Source organism: Denticeps clupeoides, chromosome 13 (genome assembly GCF_900700375.1).
Source record: "Denticeps clupeoides chromosome 13, fDenClu1.1, whole genome shotgun sequence".
NCBI classification, from domain to species: domain Eukaryota; kingdom Metazoa; phylum Chordata; class Actinopteri; order Clupeiformes; family Denticipitidae; genus Denticeps; species Denticeps clupeoides.
The window spans coordinates 9,048,396-9,074,374 of NC_041719.1; the positions used below are offsets into that span (position 1 = coordinate 9,048,396).

Here is a 25,979-nt window from a genome sequence, read left to right on the forward strand (position 1 = left end):
TCTCGAAGATAAGTGCCGGCATTCTGAGACGGAGCGTTTCTCAGTTTGCTGTTTTTCTTTTGCAGATCCGCTGCCCACACCCCTGTCTGGACGGCCCTCACCGTAAGTTAATCCATGCAGCCCGCACACGTCATCAATCGCAGTGGTGCTGAGTGCTGCCACCCATCCAGGATTTTCCAAGACTGTCATGGAATTTGCTCACCTGTCCTGAGGGACGCACACCATACTGTTAGATAACTTAAATGGCTGGTCAATTCATAAGATTCATAAGAGAAGTAAATATAGATCAGTTGTAACTACACAACATGAAGAAAACAAGAAAACATCAAGTGATATTTTGTATATTTCTGTCACTGGATGGGTGTATAGGAATATTTAATGAATGATATGGCAATACTGAATTTTATGGGCATCAAAATATTCACATGCCACTTCATCTGTGCCTTTCTTCACCTCATTTTTCTTCCTCCGTTGCTCCCCTGCTCTGCACTAGGCCTGCATACGGCTTTGGGTACATTGTATACGTAAGCGCGTGCGTGTTTTTGTCTTAGACCCGAGTGAATCTTAAACAGTCAGGACTCAAGTGTTCTGCCCTCAGCTTTACCTTTGGTTTGGTACCGGAGCTTGTTGTTGCTTTTGCTGCTCTGCCCATTTTCCTCTCCATGTTTGGCTGTCCTCTCACATAGGTTATGTCTCCTCATATCATCACCCCATGTACGCCGTGCCGCTTTGGTATATTGAACTAGATGGTCTCGACATCTGGCTGCGTCACTGTATGCTTATTATGTGCTTATCCAATACCAAATGTCTACAGTCTACTCTGCAGACTCACAAATATTATTCATTGTTAAGTCACACCTATACAGATTCCATATGCAAATAAACTACTTTCCTGGAGGCTGTAGCCATTCAATACACTTTCTAAATTCATGCATGTAACCGTAGATTTTACCATGAAAGTGTCCCTGAAAGAGATGCCAGAACCTTACTAAAGTGGGATATGAGCAACATGCATGCAAATGCATGTCCTCCCTGAATTTCACTGCTGGTCCAGGTCCAGTTGTGTCGTTTTGAAGTAATTGCAGGACTGGTGCTAATAGGTTGCAGCAGGCGTGGAAAGCAGTTGTCAGGGTGCCTTCTGAGGTCAGCGATGACCTTCAGTAGGCTGATTTATGGTCTTGTGGAAGGCGAAAGGTCATTGTGAGTTTGGGGTGGGGAAATGTGCTGGAACAGTAAGCAATAGCATGCATCAAAAGTGTCCATGTGTCATTGTGTTAACGCTAGTTATCATCTGGCTATTCCTGTCCTGGCCAGATGTTTCCATTTAAGCTCCTCCACAAGACAGTCAGTTGCATATGATGCCGTGTGTAACTTTTTACTAGTAGAAGTTGTGACGAAAATTGCGAATGCTTTTAAATTAAAGCACAGCACACGGTGCACACATTGAAATTTGTCCTCTGCATTTAACCCATCACCCTGAGTGAGCAGTGGGCAGCCATGACAGGCGCCCAGGGAGCAGTGTGTGGGGACGGTGCTTTGCTCAGTGGCACCTCAGTGGCACCATGGCGGATCGGGATTCGAACCGGCCACATTCTGATTACGGGGCCGCTTCCTTAACCGCTGGGCCACCACTGCCCCGCTAGGCTACCACTGCTGGTTGACATCTGGATAGAAACGCACGGCTGATTTATGCACAGATGTGCAGAGTGTGTTCTTCCCCGGTCAGGACGGAGGGGAGCAGCCTGATGAGAGGCCTCCTCTCCGACTTCTTGACAGGCCCAATGGCGCATCTGGCTGTGCTCCAGTCAGCGCTGATACTGATTAAAAGTCCACAAAACCCACCTCTGTGCCGCGAAACCCCGTCAGGCCGAGCTGGGCTTCAATTGGCCTAAATGGCATCATTACACTGCCTTCATTAAGGTGCACAGGGCTGCCTTTGAGCCGGGCCAAGAGCCAGGAGCACACCGGTGCTTATCATTACTGTCATCATCAAAGGGCGCTGTCCTGCCAGCACTCATCAGGGAGACTCGTTTTCTTCTGCGTGTGTGTATGCTTGTCTGTTTTAATGCTTCTTCTCTGATTTTCTTCGGATGTGTCACAATGTCAGACTCAGCTGGCCGAGACGGCAGCTGCAGAGAGACTCAGGGAGGAAAAAGAAAGGTGGGGAGGCGGAGCCAGGTCCCTGGTGGGCTTTGTGGCTGGGACTCTAATGAATATGTTCACCGCAGCAGCCCTGTCACACAACTCAGCCGTGGTGTCTACTCAGACGTCTAGGAGAGGAAGGAACAGATATGCAGGTCAGGAAGAAATAGGCATGAAAGAGTTTTCCGGAAGGGGAAAAAAAGAATTGTTCGCCAAGCTGGAGCTTTGGTTATATGTGACACCAAACATCACATATGCAGCTTTGAGAAAGAAACACATTTTTCAGTGCATTTCTTCTTGAGTTACTATAGAGCTGAAAAATAATCAATTTTACTGGGAACTATTAAGGGAATTGTAAACAGTAAAAACAGCATAACCACAAATTCCCCAGCCAGTCTGAAAAATTATGAATCTATAAATTACACAACTGCCAGTGTTAACATTTTTCACAATGCTGCTATGCTGCCATGTCACAAGATATTAATTTGCACTCTAAATACCTCCTGTCCTCTGCCTCATCTTCATTCTTGAGCCGTTCTCTTCAGCAGCACTGCCCGATGTAATCATTTAGTAATAACACGGTAATCTAACTGTAACATATTATTTCCCAACACTGCATACAATTCGATTTCAGGTTTTGTAGGGCGATTTGGACTCCACAAGGACTCTATTAGAGACACAGGACCTTCCTTTCATGTACCCCTTTTCTCAACTGCTAGCACCTCACTTTGTAGCTATGCACATTAAAGGCTCTCATTCATTAGCTTTAATAAATACAATATGGATTTTCTTCTTCATGTTCGCTGCTTCACCGGGACCACCTGCAGTGGTGGTAATAGAATCTTGGGGATTCTCCCAGGGGAGAAGGACAGACTGCAGAGGGGGGGGGGGGGGGGGGGGGGGGCAGAACAATGGCGGCAGTTGTTGTGGTGGGTTTGCAATCAGCCGTGGAGATGACCAGCCTGGTCCCACACCTCTCTTTCCTTCCCAGTACTGGTGCTGTTTCTGAGCGCTGTTGAAATGGGTTCGCAGATCAGAACACGTATTCTGTGGCAAAAAAAGCTGCTGGGACAAAACTGGTCTGTTCACTATTCATTTATGTCACCCAGAAGATGAATAGTGTTTTAATAATAAAAAAAAAAACTGACTTCCATTCTGGATTATTTACTCCTCCTCTTGTCAATATACAAGCACAAGGGTGGTGAAGCATCCGTCTTGTCCATTTCCCTTCATTTTTCTACTCGTTTAACACCTTTTTTATGCTGCCATCAGCAGACATGACAAATGTGATTTATAATAGGCATCTCAGAACCACAACGGCTACCAGACCAAATATGCTGATAGATTATCTACCTTTTAATTAAATAATCACAATTGTCATAAAACATAAAACACTGAATATAGCATCTCTGAAATCTCACCCACTGTGATGATGGGCAAGTTAAATGTGTGTGTGTGTGTGTGTGTGTGTGTGTGTGTGTGTGTGTGTGTGTGTGTATATATATATATATATATATATTCACATGTTGCATCACACTGTGTCATTCGGAGTCCAGCTTTTTACCCACAGTTCCTTGCTCTGGGATGTTCTCTGCAGTGCCAGTTAGGCACGGCTTCAACTGCAGGAAAGGAAAGGTCGTTTGCAGCCAAGTGGGAGCATATTAATAACGTGAGAAAACTGGCCCATAATTTTCTCTAATCAAAATATCATCAGTGTAATATAAACAGACAGGATTTCTGGCCCGAGATTTTGCTTTTAAGAGACAGGGTAACGTATACATGCTGGGCCCACCATAGGTTCTCGGAGAAGCCTGTCGGCCGGTGCTGTTTTAACACGCGGCTCTTGAGTTTTGCGTTTGTATTTTTTTTCTACCGATATGAGAAGATTAATATTACTGCGCGGCCCTGTCAGAGCTGTTTAACTTTCTTTTTTTTCCCCTTTACGTAAATTCTGAAAAAAAAAAAAAAAAAGGTAGCCCTCCTTGCTCCTCTCATCCGGTTGTGCCATGCAGAGGACGGGTGTTGGGGGGGCGGGGGCTTTTAACGAAGACCAGACACCGTCTCGCACACACGCTGCAGCCCTGACATGGCAGGCAGGGCGCGGCCGACGCCGCTCCACCAGAAGCCTGGGCTCCGTCCGAAAGAGCACATCCTAATGGAAGCCCTCCCCGCCACGTCTGAGTTACCACGGTCCATTATGCCTCTCCAAAAGGTTTACATGGGAGTCCAGCAGAACCGCAGGGCCGCCACTCCCCCTCTGTGCATCAGCCTCGGTGTGCTATCGAGGATGGAAAATATTCACATCTGCGATTAAAAGAAGCACGGGTTCGCATGGAATGTTTGGAAAGGACGATGTGAATGGACAGGCATGCTAAGATAAGCTTTTACAGTGAAATTCTCGCAGACGCTGTTGACGTTAAGTTAATTATTCCGTCATTAAACTGATCTACGACCAGCTTGGATTGTGCAGGCCTTGCTGTCTGAGACGCGTAAAACGTGTACAGATATACTGGAGGTCCGTGTTGGGCTGTGTTTACGTTTGACGACGAGTTACATTTACTTCATTTGATGGTGGAATTAGACTTGAAAGCTGATCGCCGTGGCACTTCAGTGCCTAAACCCGAGGGCAAGAGCACGTCTGCTTTTAGAATCACTGTAAAAATGCCCAGTTATTTCTTGTCTGCATTAATTTCAATCATTCTTAATGTAATCATTCTTCACTACACAGTATCGTATATGTGCTTCATGTTATTCTTTTAAGGTAGAACTTACCTTGTCACAGCCATAGCAAACACATTATTTCTGGATCCATAAACACAGTGCTGCATTATAGTCTCTCTTCACTCTTACCCTATTCAAGTACAACATATGAAATGGCAGCTCTTAGAGACACTGCTCAGTCGGTGCCTGCTTTTGGATCCCCTTTAACAAAGTGGTGATTGATTGAATATAATTCTCCGGGGGAAACCCTTTAACCGGTCTGTGCCACAGACGTTGCACTTTTTTCATTCCTTGACCACCACCAGGTCCTTAGAAAGTCTGATTTATAGAAAAAAAAGAAAACCTCATAAAAGCTGGCAGAGGGTTTTCCTGTATGGCCGTGTTTGTCTTATGCCTGTAACCTCTGCCCCCACCTGCCTCTCTCCTCACCACCCTTGCCCTCCATCCTCTTAAAGATTTAAGGCTCCCTGCTAGTAAGTGGCTTATGTTTCCCATTCAAGAGTGTGTGTGTGTGTGTGTGTGTGTGTGGGACCCCTAAGGGATCGCCTTTGCTTTGGCCTCTCGTCCAGATTTCCATGAGAAGCATTGGGAACAGTGGAGGCTGTTGGTCGGCTGGTAACCTTGCCCCTCTCCAGCCACCCCAGGGCAGTTTCCCCATCATGAATGATGCCACTGTTTCTGCTGCACCACATCCCACCATCCATTCTGTGCCAGTCACACCCACCCCCACAGGAAAAAAAAAATGGAAAAAGAAAAGCTTTTATCCAGCTCTGACGTCCCATTCGGACTCCTTTTCTGCCTGAGTGCATTTTCTGTCTGTCTGTGGAGCGCAGCCAACGCTAACTCGTGTTAAACTCCTTTCTCTCTCAGTCCCTGAAAAGGACCCCTCACTTCGACTTGTACAGATTTTAGCGGTTGTGCAGATGGAAATAGGTCTCAGCCTCTCAGATGAGCAGAGAGACGTTTGGAATGGTATCCCAGCATCACCCATCCTTCACATGTGATGCGTAATGAGAACGGCACAAAAATGTCTCTTTAAGGGGGATCCATCACAGGAGCAGGGGCATGAAGACAGAAGGGGGGGGGTGTAACTCGAATGTCAGTCTGGACAGGACAGAAAGAGGGATGGTGACCATGATGGACTGGTCTGTGTGTGGCCCCCCCGCAAGATTAATAAGTTAGAGCACTAAGCCTCATCTAAGGAGCTGTATCATATGTCTTCCCTGACCTCATAGGGTTGGTCAAGACTGCTTTGTCTCTTAAAAACCTGATTTAGGTTCATTGCACCCCAGAGCCAACCTGGTAACAGATCTCGGCCAAACTCGAGACTTGTTATCTGCGGCAAAAACACTCGCTGTGCAGCCAAAGACTTTAGGGCACTTCATACTGTTTTAAATGCAGCACATAAACGGAAACCCCTGACAATGGTTTTACTGGATTTAATGCATGTCTGTTTCTGACAGCCAAGGGTGCGAGCCGGTGCTGACCCACGGCGCCCTATAACAGGGCAGACCGGGCCCGTTGCAGAGATTGCATTTTGAGTTCACTGACTTCTCTGGGCCACTGAAATGCATTTTAATACGTCCAGTATCTGAGCATCATGGGTTCTCTCACATTTAAACAGGGCAGGGACATTCAAAGCTTTTCTTATCCAAATATCAGAAAAATGTATTGTTCTGACAATGTTTTCCATTGGTGATCAGTAGGTCTTGCTACAAAGACCATGCAAAAGTATTTGGAATTTTCTGATGCTAAAACCAATTATAAATCCTCGATAGGTAAATTAGTTTTTACTTTAAGACCTTCGGGAGAACAGGAGAGCTCTTAATCTCACTCTAACTTAGCCTTTTAACACCCTCTCTTTCCTTCTCCATCTTTTTCCATCAACAGGGACTTCCTGCCAAACCCCAAGATATTTTTTCCACAGGCGCTGTGCAGAAGGGCATCCATTCTTACACACTACTAAGTGTGAATAAATGCACTTGTCACGACTACGGACTTACGGGGGAAGGAAGCGCAGAGGTCTGACATTCTGGGAAGGGGTTTTATTTATAAACAAACAATAAACTCAAAGAAACAATGGCGCGGTGGCCGAAAACAGTTTAACGTAAATAAAGAACTGAAACAAACCCGTAGGCGTGTGGCGATTGCCAGAACTCAAAACACATAAATTAAACCAGGTCAAGTTCGTGCAGAGAGTTCACGAAAATGCCAGCGACCCCGAACGGGCGGAAACTTCCGGCATTTATGGGGCGTCAGGATTAAAGTCAGGTGTGGAGGCCAGCTGCAGGCAATCCTGACAGAGCCCCCCCTCCAAGGGCTACGTCCTCGGAGCCCCAACAGTACCATCAGTGGAGGCGGCGGGGCGGACGGCGGCAACCACAGGGCTCCTGCCCTGCTGTATCCTCCCCTTGGAGGACCCGGTCCCTCGGGCTGGCTCCCCGGCGTGGTCAGGCGTGGCGGCCCCGGTCCCTCGGGCTGGCTCCCCGGCGTGGTCAGGCGTGGCGGCCCCGGTCCCTCGGGCTGGCTCCCCGGCGTGGTCAGGCGTGGCGGCCCCGGTCCCTCGGGCTGGCTCCCCGGCGTGGTCAGGCGTGGCGGCCCCGGTCCCTCGGGCTGGCTCCCCGGCGTGGTCAGGCGTGGCGGCCCCGGACCCTCGGGCTGGCTCCCCGGCGTGGTCAGGCGTGGCGGCCCCGGACCCTCGGGCTGGCTCCCCGGCGTGGTCAGGCGTGGCGGCCCCGGACCCTCGGCCTGGCTCCCCGGCGTGGTCAGGCGTGGCGGCCCCGGACCCTCGGCCTGGCTCCCCGGCGTGGTCCCGCTTGGCGGCCCCGGACCCTCGGCCTGGCTCCCCGGCGTGGTCCCGCTTGGCGGCCCCGGACCCTCGGCCTGGCTCCCCGGCGTGGTCCCGCTTGGCGGCCCCGGACCCTCGGCCTGGCTCCCCGGCGTGATCCCGCTTGGCGGCCCCGGACCCTCGGCCTGGCTCCCCGGCGTGGTCCCGCTTGGCGGCCCCGGACCCTCGGCCTGGCTCCCCGGCGTGGTCCCGCTTGGCGGCCCCGGACCCTCGGCCTGGCTCCCCGGCGTGGTCCCGCATGGCGGCCCCGGACCCTCGGCCTGGCTCCCCGGCGTGGTCCCGCATGGCGGCCCCCGGACTCCCGTACCTGCACACAATAATCAGGGCCGATCCATCTGGGTACATGTGGGCCCTGTCTCCACACGTCCCCTCTGACACTTCTTGTGTCACCCCCTGCACCGCGCAGGGAGATTGTCCCAGAGCCTCCGGCGACTGTTCCAGGCACCCCAGGCTGGTGCCTTCTGGGACTATGCAGCCCCTCTCGCTGCACGGCCCTGGTGCCAAGGGGGGGGCATTGCCAGACCATCCGGCTAGCCCCTTCTGCGTCCGTTGGGACAAGCAGGCCCTCTTCCTGCCTGTCCCAGCTGGGTCCTCATGCCTACCCGGGGGCTCTATGGCGCTCCACCCCTCTGGAGGCAGACGCAGGCCCATGCCTGGCCCGCCCTCCTCACTGGCTACCGGAGGACCCAGCTCCATCGCTTCCCCACCTCCCCTCCCCTCAGGAGGAGTCCCCAACCCGAACTGCACCCCCCCAAAAATTCTTTGGGGGAGCACCCCCCCCGGCTGGACTTCGGGGTACCTTGGGGCTTGTCCACCTCGCCTTGGACCAGCACATTCGGGTCAGGAACCTCCTCCCTGGGGTTCGGCTCCGCGGCTGGGTCGCCATCTGGTGGACACAAAGAGGGGAAGTGGGGGCGACATACGGACACATATGTCACACAGACACACACAGACAGAGACAGACAGAAGAGAGGGTCGTCTGGCTCCCTCTCTGGGCTCTCCAGGACCTCCTCAGGGGGCACAGCCAGGATCTCGGGAGGTGCGACCTTCTCGTCGCCCGCCAGTGCTTGGTCTTCTTGCCCCGGATCCTGACTGGCGCTGGACGTGGTGGAGGGGCAGAGTTCGATCCCTGGCTCAGGCTCTGGCCGATCAAACTCCGCCCTCAGTCTCTGCTGGAAGTCCCGAAAACTGCGGTCTGTCTCTCCCTGTTGCCAGAGGGCTGCGCTCCAGCCCCATGCTGACCCAAGCAGACACGAGAGGATGGTGGTGGTCTTATCAGTGTCTGCTGCCCCACTGAAGGGTCCCGGGACAATTGGGCTGTCCCACATGGGGCTGGGCACGTCGCTGGAGATGGTGGTAGGTGTGTGGTGTGGAGGGGGGTGGACGTCTTCTCCAGCAGGTGTGGACGCTGGTGCTGCGCTGCCTTTTCGCTGGGGAACGTCCGGGCAGAGGGAAGGCGGGTCGGCGACTGGAGCAGGAATGGAGGATTCCCTGCGAGGCAGTCCCGGCAGCGCAGTTGCTGGCTGGCGACATCCCGTCGCCCTCTTCCACCAGCTTTCCTCACACTGCTGGGAGGGACGTGGGTCTCCACGGACCTCGTGACGATCCTGGTCGTCGTCCGTGTCAACCTCGTACCCCCGGAAGTCACATGGGTCATCACGGACGCCGCGATGATCTCGGACGCGCACGCTGGGCGGAGCCATCCCGGCACCGACCGCCCACCGAAAATCCACGTCATCATCGCTTTCGTCATCCGTGTCCTCCCACCGGTGACTCCGAGGGTCGTCCACCCTGCGGACATCCTGGACCCATGGCGCGATAAGCTCCCATGGGCAGTACTCTGGCCATTCGGGCTGGAGGCTGCCCACCTCCTCGCTGGAGGAACGCCGTCGTTGTTGTTGCCGCTTCTCACCCCCCTGGAAGTGACGTGGGTCCCCACGGACCTTGCGACGATCGCAGACTGGCGCGATGGGCGGAGCCCAACTCTCGTCTCCCGTGCTCTCGTCGTCATCCGTGTCGTCCCAGTCCACGGGGAGCCTTGCCAGCAGAGCGCAGAGTTCTTGGCTCGACATGGCGAAGATCGTGGGGGTCGCATCTTCTGCGCTCGCTGCCCACGTCACTTCCTCGCTGCTGCCGACGCCAACGTCCTCGCTCCGCCTCCTCACCCGCCGACGTTGTCGCTTCCGGGTTTCGCGGAGTTTCCCGGGGGTGACGTCATCACGCGGCGCCGCGTACCACGGCTTCTCGGGGAGAAAACGCTCCACCAGAACGGGCGGCGCGTCTCTCCCCTGCCGTCCGCGTTCGCCGCGCCGCGCTGCGTCCTTCGCGGCGTTTCTTCTCCTCCGCTTTCCACCTCTGCGCTTTTGGGTGGGTCGCTGGCATTCTGTCACGACTACGGACTTACGGGGGAAGGAAGCGCAGAGGTCTGACATACTGGGAAGGGGTTTTATTTATAAACAAACAATAAACTCAAAGAAACAATGGCGCGGTGGCCGAAAACAGTTTAACGTAAATAAAGAACTGAAACAAACCCGTAGGCGTGTGGCGATTGCCAGAACTCAAAACACATAAATTAAACCAGGTCAAGTTCGTGCAGAGAGTTCACGAAAATGCCAGCGACCCCGAACGGGCGGAAACTTCCGGCATTTATGGGGCGTCAGGATTAAAGTCAGGTGTGGAGGCCAGCTGCAGGCAATCCTGACAGCACTAGACCCCTTCCTCACCCCTTTCTTCACAGTGCGGGGTAACTTGCGTCCAGTATCTGTCGGTTTAAGATGAAACTGTAAATCCCATTTTAGGACCCTTACTCTGCCTCTCAAATGGATGCCCCACTATCTAAGAAGAATTTGTAAAACAAAGTAAGCAATTCTAAAATTGTGCCTACTAGGTCTGGGTGTGGACCTCTCATCTCTGGTACCCATTAGTCGATTCAGACACCCATCTGGTGTTTTTGTTCCATGTAAAAGCAATTTCTTAAATAATAAAGGGTAAATGTGCTGATTTCAAGAGTTACATCTTTTTGGAATTTAACAGCCAAAGAAAAAATGTGTGTTCAGGAGTTCAATTTGTTTTATGTTCCCCAAAATTAACTTAAATTTAATTTAAGAAGCATTTTTTCTTTATGTTTTCGTGGTTTAGCCATCACGTTGGTCTTCACTAATTACACTGAAAGTCACTTTGGAGAAACACAGGGAGACATAGGCAGCAAGTGGGGTTTGATCCTGTGACCTTTGTGGGTCATGGGAATAAGCTCCTGCTTCACCTTTTAAAAGATGATGCAAATCTGAATAAACTGTGTTTATTACGTTCATATAAAGTTACGGGATCAAATACGGCTTTGTACTTTAGATGATTTTAAAAGGGGACACTGAAAATTGGAAATTTTGAAAATGTAAAGAAAAAGATTTATTTAGTTATTTATTTTCATTGAAGTCAATATGATCCAAGATTCGGTTTCGAATGTTAGAGCCTATCATTTTTAGAATGTGTCAGGGATGTTGTACAGTCTTCTGGGAGTGTTGCCTTTTGGCTGGGCCAAATGGTTGCCTCCATCCTTATGGTATGCTCCGCTGAAGATGTGTAGCAGATTAGCAGACGCTTTGCGTTTGGTTGGCAGTTTGATGACAGGAGACCTTTCTGATTTATCGGGACGGTCCGTGGCTCATGCTGTGTCACGCCGTCCTCCCCCCTGCAGTCTGCCTGGCTTGTGCTTAATTGCTCTTCTCCAGGTTTTCCCGATCCCATCGGGAAGCCATACTCGCGTCGAACGTGCGCGCTCTTGTTCCTTAAGCAGCCGTCTCCGTCACTGCAGTCGAAGCTGAGGCGCGTAAATCATTAGATGAAATGGCGGCACGGTAGCTCTCGCCTGCAGTTATCTCTGGCGCTGTCTCTTTTTCATGCCGTCATCGACCTTTGATTACTCTCATGGCCACAGTGTGATCCTGCCCCATGTGGTTCGGCTCTGCACTCGGCCAGAACACTTTAAAGAATGAGATCCAGGTGCTTAAAGCTGGCAGATATTGACGGCTTTTTTTCTTTCTTTTTTTCTTTCTTTTTTTTTTCTTTCTAAAACAGCACAATAACAAGAACTTGGAGCCGCACGGTTCTGTCTTTTACTCGCGAGCTGTTTCACACAGACACCCCTCAGCAACACTTTCATAATGATGCTGTAAGAATGTGTTTTTAAGGGAACACACGCGCGCTTCCTAAGCATCCCCAGACCACGCTCCCTCACCTTCCAACACCTCCGCCGCCTGTTTTTCGCCAGCCCTGTTTGTTTTTTTCAGCGAGGCGGCACACAGCGGAGGGCCAGCGGAGAGAAAACCGAGCCGGCGCTCGTCTCTTCCCCCGGCCTCTCTCGAGCCGTAATTGACTTCTGACAGCTTGACCCCTTGAGCCTCCTTTGTTTGGCGAATCCGATGACTGGACGTGTGTAAACAGAAGACCAGTGTGTTCCGCATGCCCCCCTCCATCTCGCCGCCCCTTCACTGTATTATCTTATGCCCCAAACCACTGGTCCAGCACGGCTCTTTCTATGGTTTTGCTCGCAAGGGTTCAAATTAAAGATTGAAAGCTGATCCCAGACGGAATATTAAAGGCAGCGTGTAACCAGAGCCTCCCCCTTGTCCCCTAATACCTTTGGAATTGGATGTGATGTCACAAGCCCGAGACCCCGGTGTGGAGTGATGGGATAGAAATGGGATTTACCCCTCGTAGGGAAGCCCCAGATCTCTTATAAGGGTTGTGGAAGTGAGCTGGATGGATCCACAGGGGTCTTAGCTCCAACTTCCTGACCCTGTTGATGGATGCTTGTCAGTGTCTTCAGCGAGTCACTGTCTCATCATGTCCCTGTTAATGTTTTATTCTATAAACAGTTTTTGATTTTAAAAATGTATTTCTGCACATGAACTTACTATAATTTCATCAGCCACCCCATTCTCTGGGAAATCTCTGAGTTATGGGCTCTTATCCTCTCCTTCTCTAATAGAGGCCGCTATTGTCCCCATGTAACATGAAGAGGCTTTCTTCTCTTCCTTCATTCGGCTCTAATGAGAGTTCCCTCAGTTACTCCGGCCATGGTCACGGACCAGAAACGCCCAAAGCATGAACCTCCTGCTGCTGGTTCACCTCGTCTCATTAAAAAAATGACCACGTCCAGATCCCGTTTTCGAGCTGCAGATAGGAAGACTAGAATGTCCCATAGCCATGAAGGTACCAGCTATACAGATTTTATTTGCAGTTTAAATGATTTACGCATACTTATTTACTATGTGTTCGAAACTGATACATGCTATAAAGTTGACACTAGGCCTCGTCTTTGGACAGCTGAGACCAGATGTCACATAACTGAGATTGCACAAGCTTTTATTGTTTTGCTGTAGCGGAGTCAGGAAGATCATTGCATGCGCAGACCGGGCAGGAGAAGGACGTTTGCGGTCGCCGTGATCCATAAATCAACATTAAATGGTGCGTTTGCTCAGGGAGCCTTGCAGGATCTTCACTGGAAAAGCCCAGGGTTTGAGGACAGCCAGCAAAGTTATTTGTAGTGCAGCGGTCCCGAGGGCTGAGAAATGTTGACATCCTCAGGATTACATTGAGGGGACCCTGAACTTACACAGTCAAAGCACTGGTTTTGTGAATGTGCATTTAAAATTCACTAAATTATAATCCCACTGCACTGAATATATGCATTTCTAGTTTGAAAAAAATTAAGAGAAATTAATTAAATACATTTGGACTGATATATTTACATTAAGCAATTTCCTTCGAGATTAATAAAGTTTTCTGATTCTGATTAAGTGGTTTAGGATATAGAGAGGGGGTCTGTCTAAAATCTCCATGTGGCATTCAACCCACTTAATGTGAGATTTTTGTGGGTTGTTCTATCTGCATTTATGAATGCATGTTTTCTTTCATTTTGCCGCGTTATTACAGGGTTGAATGATATTTATTTGTCCTTGCCCCATCCTCATTGTCTCTGACTCAAGCTTTGGCGCAGTGATGCATGGGTCCTGGGCGACGCTGAGCAGCAGCCTTACATCTTTTGCCTTCTGGCACGTCCATGACTACACTTCCTCACAAATAGTCTTTCTGGAGATCATAAACCCTGTTTTATCTCTCTTGTATCAGACTGTGGTGCCACGTTTTGGAGAGGCCAAAATTATTGGCTTTTACTGTAGCCTTTGTCCTATTTTATCCACAAGGGAGGATCAACGAGGCCCAGAAACAGATGATAGTTTATACATAATCAACTTTTAACACTATAGAAAAAGTTAGTGATTTAATGTTTTTGATGTGTCGAGAATTCTGCCAGTTTAGGCTATACAGTGTTTATGGCTAAAACACACAGAGAGACAGGCAGATCCGTCTTCCTCAAGTCTGCGGGAGTTTCATTCCCAAGGTTCCCTGGGCCGGTGGCCTGCGGGAACATGTGTTTAAATTGCCTTCTTCTCCTTCGTGCCGCGACTGGATAACTTGAACTCAGCTGCTCCTTCTCTCTCTATTGCTTGGTTTGGTGTGTAGTATGTGAGAGTGTCTTTATATATACACGTGTGTGTGTGTGTGTGTGTGTGTGTGTATATATATATATATAGAGAGAGAGAGAGAGAGACAGAGGTGAATTTTTAAAATAAATTTCCGTAATCTATTTCCACTGTGAGTTGTGTGTGTGTTTATTAGGGGTGGCACCGAATCCAATTGCAGCAGCATTTTATTTATGAATAGTTATTTCATAATATATTTTTACAGTCATCCATTTTAAGCATGAATACAGCTTAATAGCAGTCAGTCAATGAAACCTATTTTGCAGGTACAATAAAGCAAAACACAATTAAACATGAATTAAACATACAAAACATACACAGTATGATGTTGCCCAAGGAAATGTCTGTGTTTTTTGTTAACAGGGGGGGTGGTGTTGCCCATGGCACCAAACAGTCTAGGATCACACCTGTATGTGATGTTCTATTCGTTTGACCAGTTCTGAATTGCACTAAATCTGCCAGATACCTGCCTAACGACATCCAAAAATTCACCCTTTACCAAGGAGTCTATTCCCAAAATAGCAATTCCAGAACAGCCCAGTCTGGCAACAACCGTTAAACAGTACAAGAAAGGGTACATTATGTGGTTTTATGGAATTATTACTATGTGTAATGCATAATTGCAATAATTTAATTGAGCAAAAAATGGACATGCACACTTACGTCTATTCACATACAAATACAAATACAAAAAGTGTGCACCAATGTCTGTGTGTGTGTATGTATGTATTTATATTGTGCATGTCTGTGCCTGAATTCTATGTGTTAGCATTTTTATGACAGTATGTGTCTGTGTGTTCGTGTTGTTTTTTTTGTTGTTGTCTGTGAATCTAGGAGATTTTATTTCATTTTATTGTTACAGCCATGGCTGTGTATTTATGTGTACATCTGTATCTGTGTGCGTTATTACTTTTACGACTCTGCGCGTGTGTGGTATGCTCTGCAGCACACCTCTCCGGCTGGTCTGCAGTGGCTCCCTCTCATCTCGCTCTCTGGGGCGGCGTCCATGACATCATCACACGCAAACTTTGCCGGGGGGGTCGACCCCGAAAGGCAAACATTTCCTGTAATTAGCAGCTGCGGAGGAACGGGGAGACGCCTCCCTGTCACTAGCGCTGGTGCTGATGCGTAAAAAAAAGGGAGGCCTGCATGTCGGCTCTGTTTATCCACTGAGGTCGCGCTGCTCTTCTACACACACACACACACACACACACACACACAATTACATATAAACACACACACGCCTTTACATTGTATCACCTCAGTGTGGTGCTTTCTGTAACTCCCTGTTCCATCCTGCTGTAAAAAGGTTGGGGCAGTGGTGGCCTAGTGGTTAAGGAAGCGGCCCCGTAATCAGAAGTTTGCCGGTTCGAATCCCGATCCGCCAAGGTGCCACTGAGCAAAACCACCGTCCCCACACACTGATCCCCGGGTGCCTGTCATGGCTGCCCACTGCTCACTAAGGGTGATGGTTAAAAACAGAGGACACATTTCGTTGTGTCACCGTGTGCTGTGTATGACAATCACTTTCATAAAAAATGACAATCACTTTCACTCATCCTACCTCACCTTATTACACCTCGCACTGCACCTTGTATACTCCGAGCCTCCAGTACTGCTCGCCTGGTCCCTCCATCGCTAAAGGTATAAGGAAGACATTCATCTAGACTCTTCTCCGTCTTGGCTCCCCTTCCCCTCGAGGTCAGAACAGCTCAGTCACTGAGTATTTTCAAACGGCAGCTCAAGACCTTCCTCTTCAGAGAATATTTAGATTAACTTGTAACTTTCTTATTGTCTGACTTATGTACAGAATCTACAACAAGAGTGAATAAAAAGATTGTATTCATAGTTGAGGGTCCTAATGAACTAGAATTGATCTCTTCATCGATGATAACTTGAAAGCACGTTGTAAGTCGCTCTGGATAAGGGTGTCTGCCAAATGCCTTAAATGTAAATGTAAAAAGTCGACTGAACCCGATTTCCGACACTGTTTTTTTGCAGGCTTGTGTGCACATCACCAGTAAATCACTTGCACTTAGCCAGTGGATTGTGAGAACTAGTAAAAAAGAAGCCTTATCCTTCGCTCTGGAGTTGTTTTTGTTCTACTTGCTTGGGCTATTAGCGTTATTACAAGAACCGTGCCTGAAAACGGTGCTTACCAACAGTGCTACTTCTTACTGACAGATCAGATGTTTTAAGGCCTTCCACTGGCTTTTGAATTTCCTGGCTGGACGTACTTCAGAGCGGAGGAGGAGGATGAAGATTTTTAGATGTAAAGGATTGGTGACGGTGAATGTGTGAGAGAGGGTCTTTGGCAGAGGCGAACCTCTGTGATCCTCTCCCAGCAGCATCAGTGCAACTCCCTTTACTGTGGTTTGCTGTCATCAGATTAATGCAGGGCCAAAGATATACAGTTTCCAAGTTTCTGAAGTGTGCAGGAGAAATATGTTTTCATTGTAAGGTAGTGAGAGGAGCTGAGACGACGAGGAGAAGATGTCTGAGTGTGTATTTATTAGTGCCTTGTATGTGTATGAATGGATGTAGACGGACAATGATGGGGGTCATATTTTGGGGGGGTGTCTCAGACACTTAACCCTTTCCTATGACTCACACCAGGATATTCTCTGGTAGTCTCCTTCAGCCACATTTTGGTCAGGCTGGGATGCAGTGTACAATCCTGGTTTCAGTTGTCCTGTCAGGGGTCAAATAAAAAAATTAAATACCCATAGCACACATCTGACACTTAATCACTTCTGCAGGACATTTCAAATCATGTTACATCTATGCTACATTTATTTATTTTCCATTGCAGTGCAGTACGAAGTATGTGATGCTTATAAATGTATATACATTTGCATGCACAATATTTATGTACACAGTTTTCTTCAAACTGGTTTATTGTAACATATAATAAGTGTCTGAATGTCTTTGTGGTCACTCAGGCCAGCTGACCCACACACAGCGAAATACTCTCACAGGGATGATGCACAGTCATTTCAAGTGGAACCTGCAATTCATGAAGTTAAAATTATAGGCTACAGTCAGCAACACCGGGAGCCATCAGGCTATAAACTGCTACTCAGATCTTTAAAATATGACATAAGAAGTATATTTTAGAAGTATATGTATGTGTTGAATACATTTTTCTTCGCATATAGATTTAATTATTGAATTTCATCTCAGAAACTGTGCCCTTACTGCCCCCTATTGTTGGTATGGTGAAATGCTTAACATGGCCAGTTTTCTTGCAGGGATGATTTTGAGGAAGAGGGATTCTGCCAGCCTTATCGGGGTATTGCCTGTGCCCGCTTCATCGGAAACCGCAGCATCTTTGTGGACTCATTGCAGATGCAGGGAGAGATTGAAACTCAGATAACAGGTACACACGGCGTTCATTTCGATCAAACCTTATCTAACCTTAGACCGACAGGTAAAATATCTGAAAGGCAATCTTATTAACGCAGACTGATCTCTGGCCAGTCTGGGTGCCCTGATCATGCCAGAGCATCCATAGGATCTGAAACAGAAACACGGTCACTGCTGAATTAAACTGTATGGGTCACATATGGGCCTGCAACTGCACACCAGCGCATTCATGTGGCTTCCTTTGTTTAAGCAGAGTGCCTGCTGCCCAAGGAAATGTCTGTGGTTTTCCAAGCCATCAACACTTGGGTGATGTGCATGTCTGAGTGTGCATCCTTTTGTGCATGGCCCTAAAGTTGTGCTTGCCTCTCAAACCACAGAGCTTTACATAACCTGACATATTGTTCTTTCAGGATAATGCTGCGCCTGGAGAAACATTATAAGTACTGCAGTCCAAAATGGGGATATCCAAAAAAACACAAATCCTTGTGCAGCCCTGTGGCTGAACAGCCCCCCTGCACTCAGGTCACGGCTGTCATATTTCCTCGCAGTCATTTGAAATAGAATTCAGAGTGTAACTCAAATTCTGCACAGTGCTATTGGCCAATGGTTCAAGCCTGGGTCATGTTTTTTTTACATAAAACCTCTTTTTTTAAGGGTATGCATTATAGAAACTATATATCTAGTATATATAATAACTCCAGTTTGAGTTTATGCCAGAATTAATGTGTATTTAATGTGTAATTAAGCTCCAACCAGCAGAACAGCAGCTCATGTTTCATTTTTCTCTCATTCCCTTCTTTTCCCATCAGCTGCATTCACCATGATTGGCACGTCCAACCACCTGTCAGATCGCTGCTCCCAGTTTGCCATCCCCTCGCTGTGCCACTTTGCCTTCCCCACATGCGACCGCAGCTCTGGCATGGACAAGCCGCGCGACCTGTGCAAGGACGAGTGTGAGATCCTGGAGAACGACCTGTGCAAGACGGAGTACATCATTGCCCGCTCCAACCCCATCATCCTCAAGCGCCTTAAGCTACCCAACTGTGAGGACCTGGCCTCCTCTAACAGTCCTGAGGCCGCCAACTGTATGCGGATTGGCATCCCCATGGCTGAGTCCATTAATAAGAGTAAGTTCTCATCAGATATCCACAAATAGATTAAAATGAGCCTGTTCACAAATTGTGCTCTAAAGTGTGACTCCTCAATTATCCCCTATGAGAGCACTTTCAACCCACTTTACTGTAATGTTTCTACCATCTGAATTTTGTGTACCAGAGTGGAAGTTGCCTTAAAATAATTTTTATCATTGTAAATATGTGATGGACTTCACATATTTCTATGGTACATTGAATTATTATTTTCTTATTATGTTGTGAATGTGCTTATGTACGCTGCAAAGATTTGAACAGTGTTACAGTGATGCTTGGGTATAATTAATAATGTTTGTAGGACTTCTGAAATTGGTGCTCCAGGGCCAGGGTTTAGAAACACATTTGACACATGATTGTTGTTTCTGTATCTCTATGAGCAATTTTCCTCCTTTCTCCATTTAACTTGCTTGTTACTTGCTCCATTAACTTGTTTCTTCCCTCCTGTCCGTGTTCGGCCTCGGCTAGACCACAAGTGTTATAACAGCAGCGGCTCGGACTACCGAGGTACGGTCAGCGTGACCCGGTCCGGCCGGCAGTGCCAGCCCTGGAACTCCCAGTACCCTCACAGCCACACCTACCTGGCCATGCGCTACCCTGAACTCAATGGAGGCCATTCATACTGTCGTAACCCTGGCAACAAGCACGAGGCGCCGTGGTGTTTCACACTGGACGACAGTGTGCGCATGGAGCTGTGTGACATTGCTGTGTGCGGTGAGAATCTGGGTGCTTGCCTTTGGGCATGGGGTTTACTGATCTGTAAAGAAAAATTGTACTCCATCTGTCCTTTTTAATAATTACTGATAATCATTCACGCATTCCATGTTCCACATAATGTCCATAATGTATTATTACATAGATGCTGTTTGTTCATTTGACAGTTCGTTGGTTTCACAGTTTAAAAGAATTACTGACGTATGACTAACTCTTTGTAAAATCATATATATTATGTAGTTGTATTAAAATAACATATAATTTAGCCCAGATTCAACAATTCAGGAACTGTCTCTGCCATTTCAGACCCGAAAGAGCCCCGTGGCGGCGGCGGCGTGGAGATTCTCTACATCCTGGTGCCGAGTGTGGCCATCCCGCTGGCCATCGCCCTGCTCTTCTTCTTTATCTGCGTCTGCCGCAACAACCAGAAGACTGCCCGCCCCCCTGCCCCGCGCCAGCCCAAACCGGTCCGTGGCCAAAACGTGGAGATGTCCATGCTGCCCGCATACAAGCCAAAGGTGCGTCTTTCTTTCTCTTACGTTCTGCCAATATTTAGAATCAGAATCGCGTTTATTGGCCAAGTGTGTGAGTGAACACGTAGAAGGAATCTGATTCCGGTCGATTTCGTCTCTCTAGCAATACTGTAGGTGTTAAGCAGTGTGACAGGTCAGCTATTTAGGAAGCGAGGGGAAAGAAACTGGTCCTGGCCTGCAGGCTTCCATATCATCTGCCAGAGGGCGTCAGGTTAAGATGTTTGTGTCCAGGGTGTGAGGGGATCTGTGATCATCCTTTCTTTAACTCTTTTTCCATCACAGAGGTCAGGCATGGTACAGCTACGGCAGCCGCATCATTACATTATTATTAAACCAAATGCTACTATTCTAACACACACACATGCAAACTCCTCCCACAAATACACTGGACCCCTGCTCTAAATTCTTGGACTTTTACCTGGTCGAACTTTTACATGTTTCCACACGTATAGGGAGTTTATATATAATGTGAGCGTGTTTTTTAGCACCTGTACTCACCTGTAATCTGTCACATGTACTATTTTAGCATTGCCGTAATGTAAATACACCATTCAACCCTGCTGTAACCTGTTTATTTACATTACGTCACTGCTAAAATATTTGGTGTGACAGATTACGTTTAGCCGGTGTTCACTTTTTTTCATTGTACATTCCATGGATCCGTCCTCAGTAGAAAGTAAAGGTGTTTAAAAAATTATTGGTCACTCACAGTGATTTGTGGTCAACCAGGACCTGGTTCTTGGTTCCTGCCTACTCTTTCAATTAGTAAAAAAAACATTAGTTTGCTCTCTCAAACTAAGATGTCTAATTTATGCTTACACGTTCATTGATTTTTTTACTTTATTATAATGTTACTGACAGCGAGATTGTTTGATTTATTTACATTACAGCAAGGCTAAAATATTATGGCACCCCACAGATTACTTACATGTTTTTTTTTTTTTATTGAGCCACTGTTTTGGGGTTTTTTCAGTGCAGATTGCATCTTAATGTTTACTGGTAATGTTTATGCATGTTCAAATTAAAATCCCAATTTGCCTAAAACTAATTTTACTAGATCACATCACTCCTTATCTCTTTATCTTTGCATTTTACTACCTCAGGGCTGTAATCTAACCAGTTCAACTCCAGGTCAAAGGTAAAACTGGGGTCACCATCATTTATGGCGTTTTGCCCTCCTTGCCTTACCTGACCCTCTCTCCTTCTCCAGTTAGCCGAGAAGGAATCTCATCCCACTGATCTCTTCACCTTTTATCTCCCACACATTCTGAAAGCTGTGCACCGTCCCCCAGAGCCCACTTCCTTCATCTAGTGCATACGAGAGACGGAAGCCGATCGGCGGCCCGCAGATAAGGAAACATGAAGGTTTTTACGACCACACAAAGGCTCTGAAACACCTGCTCAGATGCATGGAGGCTTCTGGTGTTATCACTGTTCTCCGGCCAAAATTCCAGCCCTGTGTAGGGCAGGTCATAATAGCCTGGGAGACATATCAAACAGGTCCGTTGTCAAAAGAAGAGGTGAAAGGTGAACGAGATCAGCGCCCTGATATGGCTGCAGCGGGATGAGCTTCTTTCTTCTGGAAGCAGTAGAAAGGAATTCCTAAAATAACTTGTAAGATCAGCCAACTTTCAGGGTAAAATAAATGTTGTACAGTACATTACAGCAGCTCTCATGCTCATTTTAACTTTGTCAAAAATTATTTAGCAGGAGTCCAACATATATATATACACTTAAATGGATAATGGCCTCATGGCTCATGTCACATTTACTACTGTTTTCAATCTGAATTCTTGAATTAATGTGCTCATAATCTGCTTTGTTGTCTAGACAGTGGGCGTGGTCCAGAGATGTCTTGATAGTATTAGGGGTGTAGTGAAAGAGAGCAAAGCAAGGGAACGACAGGGAGGATGTGGGATTCTGCACTGCGCCTGTGCATGCTTTATATCAGTTGAGGATTAGGAAGTGGGGTGTGTGAGAGCAGTCATCCTGCTCTCCATCCTCCCAGTCATCTTGCATGTTCCAGAAACTATGGCCAGGAAGTTCCATCCTCTTCTCCAATGTGCAGGTAGCCAGCGAGCAGTCCTGTTTAGTCTGTGTCTATTCATTCCTGGAAATACTAGAAGTTAGTGTAGTGATTGTCACATGTGATACACAGCACAGCACACGGTGCACACAGTGAAATTTGTCCTCTGCATTTAACCCATCACCCTGAGCAGAAAAGACACCGCATGTGCTTCATTGTATTTAGGGGCAGGAAAATACGTCCATAAGGCACTTTATACTAAACAAATTTTAGGATTTATCAATTTACGGGGTTTCTTTTTGGCTGAAACTGTTTGGGTCTGATTTTCCATTCATTCATTTTTCTCTGCTAGTAATTTAAAATGATTTTGAGTGGTGACCTTTTCCTCTGTCTGCAGGATGATGTGCATGAATTGAGCATCACAGAAAGCATGTCGGCTCTCTTTATTGAACCACCCTCTCTCTCTCTCTCTCTCTCTCTTTCTCTCTCTGCCCTGCAGAGTAAAGCTAAGGAGCTGCCCCTGTCGGCTGTGCGCTTTATGGAGGAGCTGGGTGAGGGTGGATTTGGGAAGATCTACAAGGGCCACCTGTACCTGCCTGGCATGGAACACGCTCAGCTGGTAGCCATCAAGACCCTGAAGGATTTCTCCAGCGCTCAGCAGTGGGGCGACTTCCAACACGAGGTGAACGTGATGGCAGAGCTGCAGCACCAGAATGTGGTGTGTCTGCTGGGCGTGGTCACCCAGGAGCAGCCTGTCTGCATGCTCTTCGAGTTCCTGGCACAGGGGGACCTCCACGAGTTCCTCATCCTGAGATCTCCGCACTCTGACGTGGGCTGCAGCAGTGACGAGGACGGAACCATTCGCTCCAGCCTGGATCACGCCGACTTCCTGCACCTGGCCATCCAGGTGGCTGCCGGCATGGAGTACCTGGCCAGCCGCTACTTCGTGCACAAGGACCTGGCGGCACGCAACATCTTGGTGGGCGAGCAGCTCCTGGTCAAGATCTCGGACCTGGGCCTGTCGCGGGAGATCTACGCCTCCGACTACTACCGCATCCAGCCCAAAGCCCTGCTGCCCATCCGCTGGATGCCCCCGGAGGCCATCGCCTACGGGAAGTTCACCACCGACTCGGACGTCTGGTCCTTCGGCGTGGTCCTCTGGGAGATCTTCAGCTTCGGCCTGCAGCCGTACTACGGCTTCAGCAATCAGGAGGTGATGGAGGTGGTGCGGAAGCGGCAGCTGCTGCCATGCCCGGAGGACTGCCCGCCGCGGATGTACTCGCTGATGACCGAGTGCTGGCACGAGGGGCCGGCCCAGCGGCCGCGCTTTAAAGACGTCCACGCCCGCCTGCGTGCCTGGGAGGGGCTTTCGTCGCACGCCAGCTCCAGCACGCCGACGGGGGGCAACGCCACCACCCAGACCACCTCCCTGAGCGCAAGCCCCGTCAGCAATCTCAGCAGCCCGCGCTACGCCGGCTACATCTACCCGGCCGCGCCGGGCCAGATCGCCGGCTTCATGGCCGCCCCGCTCGCCCAGGCGCAGCGCTTCATCCCGGTCAACGGCTACCCCATCCCTCCCGGCTACGCCGCCTTCCCCGCTGCCCACTTCGCCCCTGCGCCTCAGGGCCCCGCCCGCGTGGTCCAGCACTGCCCCCCGCCCAAGAGCCGCTCCCCGAGCTCCGCCAGCGGCTCCACCAGCACCGGCCACGTGACCAGCGTGCCATCAACGGGCTCCAACCATGACGCCAGCACGCCCCTGCTTTCGCACTGCGTCACCCTGTCGCCCATGTCCGCGCTGCCCGGTCTGCCCCCGGCGGGCGCCATGCCCGTCTATGGACACCTGGCACAGAAGGCCCTGCAGATGGACCCCGCACAGGCCGCCCTGCTGGCCGACACCAGCAGACTCATGTACGGCGATTCCGTCATCACTGCCGACCTGTGAAAAGACGCGTCTCGCACGCTTCTGCTCTTCGTTAATATCTTTAAACTCATCATCTTGTAAATAAAAGAAAGATGTATGTCCAATAATGGTGTTATTATCAAACGATGTAAGAAGAAATATTGTCCAGGGACACTTTTCTCTCTCGGCTAAGGTGGCGGTTTAATGAGGTGACAACCCTGAATTGTACATACAGTCTGTACATAAGAGTCTTCGCTCGACCGGAGCTTTCTGATGCTTGGCTGTGTCACAGTTAGTCTAATGGAGAAAAGAGAGGGAACGGGCGGTCACATGATTCCGCACAGCCTGCCACTTGCCGAACTTCTCGGCTCTCAAGGTGCGAGTCGAACCCAGGGTTAGGGGTGGGGCATCAGACTAAATTCTATAGTCGCTCCAGTGTCCTTCAGATTAACAAAAAGTACTTCATAGCATTGTGATGGTCTGAGTGCTCACATACAGGGATAAAGATTTTCATTGCTAGAAAGATTCAGAGGATTCACATGAGAAGCTATACATCAGTATTTTATTGTGTTTGTTGCTATGCAACAATTTACTATGGTGGCACCCCCCAGGCTTCTTATTCAGACAATCGTCCTCTTTTCAGGGTTCTCCATGAAGATTTGAACCCCCATTTCTATCGTACAGACTTGCTAAAGGTTCTGTGCTTGGGTTACATGTCCTGCAATGAACCATATGAACCCATAACCATATTTAAGATGTTTTCCCCTGTGTATTCTTCTTTTTGTTTCTTAATTTGCAGTTTTACCTACCTAGGTATCTGAAGTTTTATACAGATATCTTCTCTTACTTAAGTATTAACGTAATGTATTCCAGATCAAAAACCACTTATAAACACAAGACTGTGAATCTTGGTACTGGATTTTTCTGTGTGCTGTTTTACCATATGTGCCTTTTTTTTTTTTTTTAAAGAGGAACGACCTTTTTTCAGAAACAACAATTCAATTGCTCATCACATGGTTTACAACTACACTTTTATTGACCAAGAGAGCTTTTTTGTGAAAACAATTTGCACAAATGTTTTGTAATGCAAAATCGTTATTAAATGGCATTTTTGGTCATTGTCTGTTTCTTTAGTGTGCCTGTTACCCCAGACATGACATTGTTTTGAATGTCCAGTAGGTGTCAGAAAACCTATAGTTTTCTATAGTGTGATACTAGATGCACTAGGGTTTGTGCTCCTAACTTTGAGAAATGTTTAAAGTTTGGAGCAGCCTGTTGCGCCACTCAGTTCTGCAAGACTTGAGTTTGACTTTTTAAAATGTTGTAATGTTGTTTTTGGCCACGAGATGGTGTAGCACTGCACCGCAAAAGTGGCGTCGTCTTAACGCTGCACCAGAAGATGGCGCCAAATCTCACATTTTGAACGGAAAAAGGTGTGTTGCCTTGTTTTTCGGCCACTAATAAAAGTTTAAAAAGTTTTTAAAAAGTTTAAAGTAAAAAAAAAAATCAAATATATAATTCTAAGTTTAAATTGGAAATGAGTACATTTAATTTCATTTGTACATTCTGAGCTTCTGTAAATATAAAGGTTTTCATTTCAATCTATATGTTCAGATCACGGCCCAAGATCCAATTGCACAGGTTAAATTTGAAGAGAACTATAGTTGAAATATGCTGTCATAATTGTGAATAAAAAAAACTAATTTTAGCATTTTTTAGCATAGTGACAGTCTGAGTGAAATTGAACTGATTTACTTGCCCATTCTGATTTAAGTCTATAAAAAGGGTATACGCACAAAGTGTACGCTGGTGTGAATGCATGGGTAAATGTGTGCATTTTCATGCCTGCAAAAAGAAAGAGTAATGGTGAGCATATGGAAAAATGATTTGATGGGCTCTGAAAATTGATGCGATGGGGAGGAGGGGTGAGAGGGATCAGTGAGAGAGGGGATCCAATGGAAGGAATGGTTTTGATCATCCTGCTCGTTTCTTCCCAGCCTTTTCCCAGAATGCTTTGCAGGCTGTTTCTGGAATGTAGG

General features: G+C 48.1%; 1 protein-coding gene across 1 annotated transcript in view; it reads left to right on the top strand.

The window, feature by feature from the left end:
- ror1 (receptor tyrosine kinase-like orphan receptor 1) overlaps nucleotides 1-24,884 on the top strand; it is an 83,878-nt gene extending 58,994 nt beyond the window's left edge. The window contains exons 4-9 of the mRNA XM_029001556.1: nucleotides 66-102; nucleotides 17,505-17,632; nucleotides 18,429-18,746; nucleotides 19,236-19,481; nucleotides 19,788-19,999; nucleotides 22,540-24,884. Coding sequence (XP_028857389.1) covers nucleotides 66-102; nucleotides 17,505-17,632; nucleotides 18,429-18,746; nucleotides 19,236-19,481; nucleotides 19,788-19,999; nucleotides 22,540-23,982 — 2,384 coding nt within the window. The 3' untranslated portion in view covers nucleotides 23,983-24,884. The remainder of the gene's footprint in view (nucleotides 1-65; nucleotides 103-17,504; nucleotides 17,633-18,428; nucleotides 18,747-19,235; nucleotides 19,482-19,787; nucleotides 20,000-22,539) is intronic.
- Nucleotides 24,885-25,979: the final 1,095 nt, after the last annotated feature.